At 34.5% G+C, this 11144-nt stretch overlaps 1 protein-coding gene across 1 annotated transcript; it reads left to right on the top strand.

The window, feature by feature from the left end:
* Window positions 1–2198: 2198 nt before the first annotated feature.
* On the top strand, window positions 2199–2954 carry LOC128870578 (zinc finger BED domain-containing protein 4-like). The gene has a single exon (XM_054113231.1). It carries the CDS (start codon window positions 2199–2201, stop codon window positions 2952–2954), a length of 756 nt encoding a protein of 251 aa, XP_053969206.1.
* The last annotated feature ends 8190 nt before the right edge of the window (window positions 2955–11144 follow it).

Here is an 11144-nt window from a genome sequence, read left to right as displayed (position 1 = left end):
CCATTTGTTGAGGATGTGTAAATAAGCGGTGAGGAACGAGTAGCGGTGTACATCTGATAACGTGTAGCGTTCTGAGGCGGCGGCGGCTGCACCGTATGCACACAGGTAGCAGCACATGTTATTAACGGCGATTGCGGCTGAAGCAACTGGATCTGTGTCATCGGCAGGCTTGATGACGGCAAGGCAGATTCGTTGGCGGAACTGTCGCTGGGTGCACTGGCTATGCTTTGCGCATCAGCGCGCTGGGCTTCGTTGGTTAACTCGTGTTCCCTTGTTTTGTCTTGGGCAACTTTCAGGCTACGTTCAAGCGCGGCGATGCGTTTTTGCATAGCCTGGAACATCACTTCTTGGCGGGCGGCAGATGAAGTACGAGTGGTGACTCCCTCGGCAACGGGAGCACTTGGCAAATCCACTACACCGACGGCAGTGCCAGTATCCGACACCCTTTGCTGGTCGGCTACTGATGCAGGTGTAGTGGCCTTTGAAACTGGTGTCGCCATGCTTACCTAGGTCCTGGCTGGAACAAGTGGCGAACAAATGACTTCGAACGGACGTGCGAAATAAAGTTTTTGTGAAAAAAAGAGGGAATTGCGAATTTAACTTTCCGTGCGTTGTAGCGTTTATTTCGCAGTGTGCCCTCCCTCCGCTGGCTAACGTAGGGATGCTCGATGAACATCGATGTTCGATGATCATCGATGTTGAAAGCAAAAACATCGATGTTTTAACATCGATGTTGCTATACGAAAAATATCGTAACATCGATGTTAACGGAAACGATCATCGAATATCGATGTCAGCTTACATCCATCCTCAGTGTCAAGCGAGTAAAGCGGGTGCACACTGCGCACGGGTTGTTTGTCGATTGTCGAAGCTTGCTGTTTTGGTTGCATTGAAAATTGGATAATAAGGTGACAGAACATTTTATTTTTCAATGAATAGTTTTGCATGTTCTAATTATTTCGAGTTCATGTCTGAATTTTATTTACACTTAATTGTACGTTTTCAGGGATACAGAAGCAGAATTAATAATGCCGCCAAAAAGTCGTTTCTGGGAATTTTTTGAAAGACTTGAAAATAATGAAGCCAGATGTCGATTTTGCTTTAAAATCATTAAAACTTGTGGCAACACTACAAATCTAAAGTTACACGTTGACAAAATGCATAGTTCATTATTGGGGAAACATAGAAGCGAGGAGAACACAGTTCAAAAAACAGGCGCAAAGAAAACATGCATAGAGAGTACGGAGACAGTCGTAAATCCTTCAATACTACCTGCTTCTACTTCTACTTCACCTGACTCTGTTTTATGTAAAAACAGTGTAGTTGACTATGATTGTGCAAATGACATAAGTGCATCATCTAGTCACAAAAAAAAATTCCAGCCCACACTCCACGACACTTTCAGGAGCATAAATGAATTCACTGAAAATGGAGCTAAAGGAATTCGCCTTACAAATGCTATCTTGTTTATGATTTGCAAAGATACACAGCCGTTGCAGATGGTTGAAAATGAAGGATTTCTAAACCTAATGAAAGCAGCTGCACCTCTGTATAAAGTCCCTTCCAGGCATACTTTCAAGAGAATGCTAGAGAATCGATATGAAATTACACAGAATCTTTTTAAAAGTAAATTCAAAGTGCTAACTAGTAATATAACCCTGACGACCGACATATGGACGGATATCATGCAAACTAGGAGTTTTCTTGGTGTCACTATACACTTTTATGATGAAGAACGCATGACATCAGTGACTCTAGGAGTTTATGAGTTAGCCGAATCACATACTGCCGAATACATTGGAAGGATGCTGTTGCACGCATGTCAAGAATGGTGTATAAATCCAGAAAAAATATCCGCTGTGGTAACTGATGGAGGAGCAAATGTTGTTAAAGCTGTCAATATTGCATTTGGAAAAAAATGCCATATTATTTGTTTTGCTCACTTACTTAATTTGGTAGCTCAAAGATCAATTGCAAATACAAAGCAATTGCCAGAATTGATTGGATCTGTCAAAAGGATTGTCACCTGGTTCAAGTTAAGTGTAGTGGCAAGTGATGAATTACGAAAACATTCTGATCTAAAATTAATACAAGATGTTGCTACTCGCTGGAATTCCACCTTTTATATGGTGGAAAGATTTTTAGAACTGCGAGCAACCATTAATTAAATTGTTAATTGTCATACAAGTGCTCCTCCAATGGTAACTGCAAAAGGTATTGAAGAGTTGACTGACATTTTTGAAGTTTTGCGCCCTATAGAAGCGGCTACTAAAGAAATATGTGGAGAAGAGTATGTTACCAGCAGCAAAGTCATTCCCATAACAAGAATGCTAAACTTGAAAATCAACAACATTAAAACAAACAGTTGTATGGGTCAAGATCTTAAACAGAATATAATAACTGAAATCAGTAAACGCTTGTTACCTTCGGAACATGTTCAAATACTTGCTGTATCTACGTTGCTAGACCCAAGATTTAAACGTATTCATTTTCAAGATCCCATAGCTTGTTCTAAAGCAATCAAATTTATTAAAGAATTACTAACTACTGCGACGGAAACAGAAGTAATTCAAGAAGAAGCGTCGCGAGAGATCACAGAAGAACTTAATTTGTGGAGCGAACATTACAAAATTGTAACTCTCCAAAACTCCACACCTTCGCAAAGTGATCAGGAAATGCCTTCCGAGTTGAGTTATTATTTAAAAAGTCCAGTGTCTGATCTCAAACAAGATCCTATCCAAGTTTGGAATAATGTGATCGGTTCCACTTATCCGAAATTGAAAATAATAGCATTGAAATATTTGAGTACTATCGCTACATCAACGCCATCCGAAAGACTATTTTCAAAAGCTGGCTCTACTCTTTACCAGCAAAGAAATAGATTGAAAGGTTCTTCTCTTTCAAAATTACTTTTCCTTCAGTCAGTGGACAAAAAATATTGGAATTTGCAATAATTACATCGTCTGTTTCTTAATAAAATTCGACTGTATTTATGTTATTTTTAGTTGTGTATCTTTTTCATCTTATTTGTTTATATATATACATTTTTAGTTTGTTTAAACTATATTTTATTTTTTTCTGTTTACTTTAAAATTTAATATATTTTTTTTTAATTTTATTTATGTGATTATTAATACAAAAATCATCGATGTTATCCAACATCGATGTTTAGTTTTTGATAAATATCGAACATCGATGTTGGGCTTTCGATTATGACATCGATGTCAACATCGATGTTTTTCTAACATCGATCATCCCTAGGCTAACGACTGATTTCTGAAATCGAACCAGTCATTAACGCAGCGGCAAATTCGGCGAAGGACACACTGCGGTACTCATATACAAATTTAGCGCTAATTCTATATATGCGCGTTTGTACATATGTACGCGAACAAGAAACAACGAAATAGGAACTCTGCATTGACCGTTACCTATTGTGCGGACATACTAGTTGTGTACAAACACGCATACACAGAATTAGCGGGAATCAAATACATAAAGTATATAGTACACCAAATATTTTTACAACTAATCAAGGGTTCCCAACGTTTTACAAGTAATCAGGGGTTCCCAATATTTTTACAACTAATCAGGGGTTCACAACAGTACTTTAGCACTATTATAAGCATTAAGTATTTTTATTACTACGGAAAATTGATTATATTACACTTCTATCACAAATGAGGAATTTCAATTTCACCACACCTGTCTATAACGGTTCTTATATTGTTTGTTTACCTTCTGTTAAGTGCTGACTTTTTGTGAAAGAACGTGGTTTAATATTATATTATATGTAGGAATCATAGCAACCCATGATTGTAAGAATCATAGCAAGCCATGTAGCAAGGCATATCTATACAAGGTAGTATCATTAGAAGAGCTAATTAATTCGCCTTGAGCAAATTGGCATTTCTGTCAAAAATTTGTGCCAAGGCGAATTTGCTTTGTTTACATATTTCTTTATTTCTACATTGTTCAGAGAACGTAAATTCATAGAGAAGGCGCAGTCCCGGCCCGTTCCTCCTAACAAAATATGGGTAGGAAAGCACAAGTTAACAGTAGGAAATTAATTAATATGGCTGCCGGAGAGAAATGAGAGGGAGAGAGTGATACGCAAGTGTGAAAAAATGTAGTTTACATTAGCTTACATTTGCTTGCGTACAGAACATATTTGTTCATTTGATATGTCCATATGATTTGTATGCATGTTTACAGATTTGTTCTTTTTGGTTTTTTTATAAAAATTGCGCGTAATTTAGGACATATGTATGTAATTAAGTTATGAAAATTGCGCGAAATTTTATGTATGCATGTTTATATACATATATTAGCAAAGGACATATTTATTTTAGGTTTACATATATGAAAATTGCGCCAAATATTGGAAAAAATGTATGATTACATTAGATTTGATTTTGATTAGATAAATGTATATACATATGTACATATATGAAAATTGCGCCAAATATTGAAAAGCTCTTATGATTGCTTGTAACCAATTGAACTTGAATGCGCACATTCTCATTATTTTATTTACATATTTATAAAAAACTTTTGAATTTAAAGGATCGGGTGTAGGATAATGCCGTATGGGTAATTTGAAGCCAAGTATAATGATTTATTTAATGAAACTTGGTTGAGATGTAAGGGAGTGGCTCATGAACAACTTTTATATCTTTCAATATTTACACGCATTTTAATACAATACACTTATAAATTGGTACATAATACAACTATGTATGTATGTTGTTCTAAATTTCACTTCAATTCATAAAATATATGGTCACAAACGCATTTTTACTTGTTTTTATACTTGTATTCAAAACAACAATATCCTTTCGCTAAATTACACAATTTTAACAATTAATTACTTGAAAACTATAAATCCCCGGAGGGTGCGGTTTCTTGTTTTATATATGTATATGATTATACTGAATATACCTCAATTTAAATTTTGTAAAAATTAAAATAAAAACTTTAATTAGGCTATGATGATGTTCCACCGAACAAGTGGACCGAAAAAAAGAAAAAAAGGAGCTGATGTATCGAGAGCTGCGTGCCTAAGGATAAAGTTATACTTTTTGCGTTTCCTAGGGACGAAGAGACCCGTAAGAATTGGGCCTTGGATTGCAACGTGCAAGTGTCAAGCACTGACAGGGTTTTTATTTGCCAACGCCATTTTGAACCCACATTGGTTACAAAATATAAACTCTTGAAAGGGGATTTTCCTTGCTTCAATTTAGAGCCAGTAAATAGAAGTCGCTCGCCTAGTGCTGCCTCTGATTGGGCTTGCCCGCCCGTCACTGCAACTTATTGTAGGGTAGTTAAGCAAGTAGAAGAAGATTTAACTCTGGAAGAGTTTGAGAAATATTCGATATTAGAGGAAAATAGGCAGGCTAGTTATAGTAATCAGATCTGCGTGGACTTAGAAACCACAATCACTCGCGAACGGTTTGCTCAGTCTGCTCGCTATTATCAGAGCAACGCGGTCAAATTCAATAAACGTATTGAGGAGCTTGAAAAAGAAAATAATGACCTAAAAAATAAATATTCTGAGTTGTTGAAACGTGCAATAATTGCGGAAGAAAGTTGTAGCAACTTTTGCAAAAATGATCGTCAGTACCAAAAAAGGTTGGTATAATGAGGACGAAAAGACATTGGCTCAAAATTTGAACTATATGTCCACTAAAGCATATACTTTTATGCGTGACGATGTAGGTTTTTGTTTACCACACAAATCATCGCTTTTGCGTTGGCGCCCCATCAGGTATGTTGTTCCAGGTTTCAATGCCAATGTCGTTAACAATTTAAGCAAAATTGCTAGCAAAATGTCCGGCACAGAACGCATATGCATTTTATTATTTGATGAAATTAGCATCAAGCCGGATCTTACTTATAATAAAAGTAGGGATATAATTGATGGGTTTGTGGACCATGGGGAAGGTCAACGTCAAAGCAGAATAGGGAACAAATGTTGTTTTTTTATGGTTAAAGGGTTGTGCTCTAAGTGGAAGTATGTATTTTCCTACTATATTTCCAAAAATGGTTTTAATGGTACAGAGTTACATCAAATTGTAATGAGTAACATTTTATTTTTCAGGGGTTTCTCCGTCTTTCAGATTTTTCTCTATTTTTCAGGTTTTCCTTTTATCTTATTTTTCAGGTAGCACCTGAGCCTAGATTTTTAAACCACTACAATTTTCACTTAATCACGACAATAATTTAATTCGACAGAATTTCCTTACAAAATCAATATATTCGTTCAGCTAGTAAATCAAATGAATATCTGCATATGAAAAATCGTTCATATGGACGTGCAAAAGCAAACACGCATATACATAAATACATGCCTACGAACTTCCATAGACATATGTACATACATATGAGGTTGCGAGCACTTGCGACAGAAAAAATATTTCGATTTGCTATTGCTGTCGAGAATTGAGAACACATATTTACATACATATATTGATGCATACATATGTATGTACGGAGCCGCGGCCACTCGACTTGACAAAAATTCAAGATTTACCAAATATTGGCAAATAATTCAACGCGAAATATTCCAATATTGACTATTTTCGAATGGTCGCGAAAATTGGCATATGGGCGGCTCGTTTTATGAATGAAAGTACTTTGCTCGTAGAAATATGAGCTCGAACTTATCAATGAATTTGCTTTTGTTGTGTTTTTTAATATTTGAAACTGTTCAGCGCCGTCGCGGGTAAATAATCATGGCGGCAGCAGCTAGGCCTAGGAATGCATTTTGTTCTTGTAGTCGCTAGGCTTAGAATTTTAGTTTTGGAAGCATACACATGTAAGGGCAAAAGTAAGTATGTACGGTTATATTATATGTATATACGAATATTCATTGTTTTGCTTAGAATAGAAACATTTACGTACATATGTACATTGCCCAACATATGTATTCATATATGCATATATACATACATATGTTTATGTACGCGAATGCCGTTTAGAAGAGTTTTTTTTGCATATGTTAGGAATATGTTTGCATACGTTTGTCTATTTGCTTTTGAATTTTTTATATGTAGATACATATGAGCTGTGTTTTGAGGCAGGTCAAGATTTTTTCCTGCCCACATGAAATGGATGGTAGATGTTATATCTATTTAGTATATGAATATATGTATGTACATACATATGGATATAAAAATTTAAAAAGGACACATATTGTTGAATAATAACCGTTGATGCAAATGAATGGTTTACAAAGCCAATTTTGTATGTGAATATTTTGAAATTATTTTGATAATGCACTTAATATCAATACAATTTAGTTAATTAGATACTTAAAATTTCACATTCATGCATGCATATACTTAGAATTAATTTATTCATCTCACAAGAAATAATCCATTTGCGCATGCAAAATGCCTACGGGAAATAAGCATGAAAAATAAATGTGATTTTTGCATACATACATACATACATATGTATATTAGGAATATGTTTGCATACGTTTGTCTATTTGCTTTGAATTCTTTATATGCAGATGTGTATGAGAGGTGTATGAGCTGGCTTTTGAGGCAAGTCATGTTTTTTTCTGCCCACATGAATATGGATGGTAGATGTTATATTAATTCAACACTTTACTGAATAATAAACCTTGATGTAAATTAATGGTTTACAAAGTTATTTTTTGTGTTATGATATTTGAATAATTTTGATAATAGACCTAAATTCAATACAATTTAGTCAATGAGATACTTAAAATTTCATATTCGTGCATGCATATACTTAGAATTATTATTATTATTATTTATTAGTGAAATATGAAATATAACACTAACTGATAGAGCACTCTAGCTACTTAGGCCTACGGTGCTATTGCGTTACTTAGAATTAATTTATTCATCTCACAAGAAATAATCCATTTGCGCATGCAAAATGCCCACGGCAAATAAGCATGAAAGAAAAATATACAAGTCTGCTGTTATTTCTTTTCCCTAACATCATTTTACATTTCAATGCAAACGCTATATTTATTTCTGTTGACTACGCTCCGCTATGTTAACTCTCTACTGTTAACTTCCTACCCTCGTTTTGATGTGTTTTGACATTTAGCCTGCCCATTCGTTCCTGAGCCTTCTCTATGAATTTACGTTCTCTGGTATTTGTAGCAGTTATATTGAAACACAAAAAATAAAGATTATCCGTACATAATATCATAGTATTATTGCATTGTTGAATGCAAATATGGTGAAATGTGTATTGTGCGCAAAACGATGGTAAGCAAAATGGGTTCTTTTTTCCTTTCCTTTCTTTTTGTCTTATGTGCTTCAATTTATGTTTCAGATCTCGGTATGGTAGACGCTTATGCTGCAGAAGGCGATGTGCTTGTTTTCCTATACTAAAATATGAACAGCAGGCTGAGCCTCTTGTCCAGTGAAGGTTATGGATTTCATTAGTCCCAATACGTTTGAATAAAACGCAAGTCCTTTGGTGTGTAGTGGCTTCAATTGGGGGGTTACATTACAAATGAATCAACGGAATGAAGATGAACAATTTAAATGTCAATTTAAAACACTAATAATGGCTGGTTGCTTATTTGCGGTAAATGGACACTGTTTCAAATAGATTGATGCTTACGATGACGGAATGGATATATTTGGTGGTAAAAATATTGAAATATCTTTTCGCAATGTTATGGCACTAAAGAATATATCCGCATTTGCGAGTAGGACACATTTTCTGCAAAAGACGGTCCCATTCAGTGCCCGATTGTAAGGATAGCATGAAGCGCAAATCAATACATCCAAAATCCAAATAGTTATTAGTTTGAAATAAACTAATTTTTTATATGCGAACAAATCCAGTTTTAATTCGTAAATTATCAAACAGTTTTCCCCTGCATGTAAACTAATTTATATACATATGTGTTCTCCTCATACCCATGTTTCTATTTGGTACATATATATTATATATATGTATGCGTACATGTAGTTATATTATTATAACGCTAGCTTTGTGTAGTACATAACGAATGTAATTTATATAGTTATCATAATATAGTTCATCATAGTCAACATCAATTCTATAAGTTAAGTAAAGAAATTGTAATAAAAAAGACAAAAGTAGTTTGTAAACCTTTAAGCTTAAATAAAATATGGCTAATTCGAAAAACTGTTCAGAAATAAATTATGTGCTTCTTTTGTATTTTAAGAATACCATTTTATTTTCCTTTGTATATACACAGTCTGTAATAAATTATTAGTTTAACGATATTTTATAACGTAATAAAGAATTTCACAACGGATATAGAAAAAAAATCGATTTAGTTTTTCATCTTTAATTTATTCAAATAACATTTGTCGAGAATTTTTATAGTATCCCTTTACACTAGCTTTTCGGCAAGCTTTTCAATTTGGAGTTATGAAATCCTCATAGCAGGTGCTGCATATAGGAAGTATTTCCTTGCTTACTTGCATTTACATGCACATGACCCCAACGCAGACCCACAAATGTTGATGATGATTCACATGTGTAATTTCTGTCTGCAAGATATTAATAATATTCAAAATGTACTTTTACACTTATCTCTCCGCAAATTTCTTTTTATCTGCTCTGCTTATTCATTTAATAACAAAATCGAACACTTTGTTATTATGAAAAAAGTTGTTTGCGTTTATTTACTATTCACAATTCAATTCGCCTTGGAAATAATTATTTTGACACTTGTGCCAAAAAAGCAAGAACAAAATACATGTAACTTTTTGTTTTTGTACAACTGCTATTACCTTGTATAGATATGCCTTGCCATGTAGGTACATTTTGTTCAACCGTTATTCTTAGTTTTCATATGTATAGTTAGTTGAAATAAAGCAACCGTAGCAAATTCATGTGCGGATATATAAAGGTAACATAACCTTACGTTATATTGATAAAAATGTCCGAAATAAAAATTTTGAAAACAAATAAAAATAATGAAATGTTGGGTATTTCTATTATTTAGAAAGAACAACAAAACAAAGGACATATAATTGGCCCAAAAAAGTAAAATAATGCGGACTAGAAAAAATGTATTATATGTCCTTGAAGGCGAGCTTTTTGTCTTAGCAGAAAAGTGGGTCGATGATGAACTTTTTATAATATTGGGGACAAAATCTTCATTGGAAATGCTGAGTAGCAGTGACTGCTGGGCTGTTGATGGAACTTTCCATGTTGTTCATCGCGTTATGAGGCAACTTTTTCCATACATGGCAGAGTACATGGCGAAATCGTGCCTCTCGTGTTTTGCTTGATGAGCAAAAAAAAGTTGAAGTCATATGTCACTGTTTTTAACGAGTTGCTGACGATTGCAGGTAACCATGAACTAAATTTATGCCCTCAGCGTATAATTTGCGATTTCGAAATGGGTATCATATCGGCAATTAAGCAATGTTTCCCAAATACTGATTTACGCGGCTGTTTGTTTCATTTTGGACAACTAATATGGCGAAAGGTTCAGAAGGAGAGCTAATTAAAGCCTATTTTATGGTTGTGTATGTAAGGTGCGTTTCATAACAATAGGACACATCACATGCTTATTTAATATTCACTCCAACAAGTATGTAGGTACTCTGTAAAAATAGATGAATATATGGAATAATACCGTTATCCTCCTTAGTATCAAAAAACACTACTTTCTATTGTGGGGCTTTTTGTTTTTGTTTGTACCGTTGCTTTGAGCAAGAGTCAGAGCAATTCGTCACTACCTCTGGCGTTTCATAACTATAGAACGAATTAGCAATTGAAGCTTTAAAATGCATACAAGTTAACGGCAGACCACTTAGCCCATTACAATGCTAAATGTAAACACAATTGAGAAAACATATTTTGCATCTTACAAATCCGCCAGCTCAGCATTATGCTGCTGCGTAATAAAAATTAATTGAAAATGAAATTGATATCTTTGACCAGGCTGATGCAATGCCAAACCATCATTGTGAAACACATAGATTTAAGTAAACAAATTGTAAAGATATAAATAAGGGAATTTATAGAATAAAGTGTAGTTTTTACTCCGTCTTCAGAGGAAGCACGTTTATTTTTAAAAATGTTATTCCGCCAAGGAAAAACATAATTGGCGCCCAACGTAAAGGGCCTTGTTCTCCACTTCCACATCGAGCTCCGGTTCAACT

This window comes from Anastrepha ludens, chromosome Y, assembly GCF_028408465.1.
Source record: "Anastrepha ludens isolate Willacy chromosome Y, idAnaLude1.1, whole genome shotgun sequence".
Classification (NCBI taxonomy): Eukaryota; Metazoa; Arthropoda; class Insecta; order Diptera; family Tephritidae; genus Anastrepha; species Anastrepha ludens.
The sequence above is the reverse complement of the archived record's forward strand: the minus strand, read 5'-3'. Positions and strand labels throughout refer to the sequence as shown.

Bases quoted from the DNA above. Each gene is read 5' to 3' on its own strand.
- LOC128870578 (XM_054113231.1), top strand. From the start codon at position 2,199: ATGGTAACTGCAAAAGGTATTGAAGAGTTGACTGACATTTTTGAAGTT.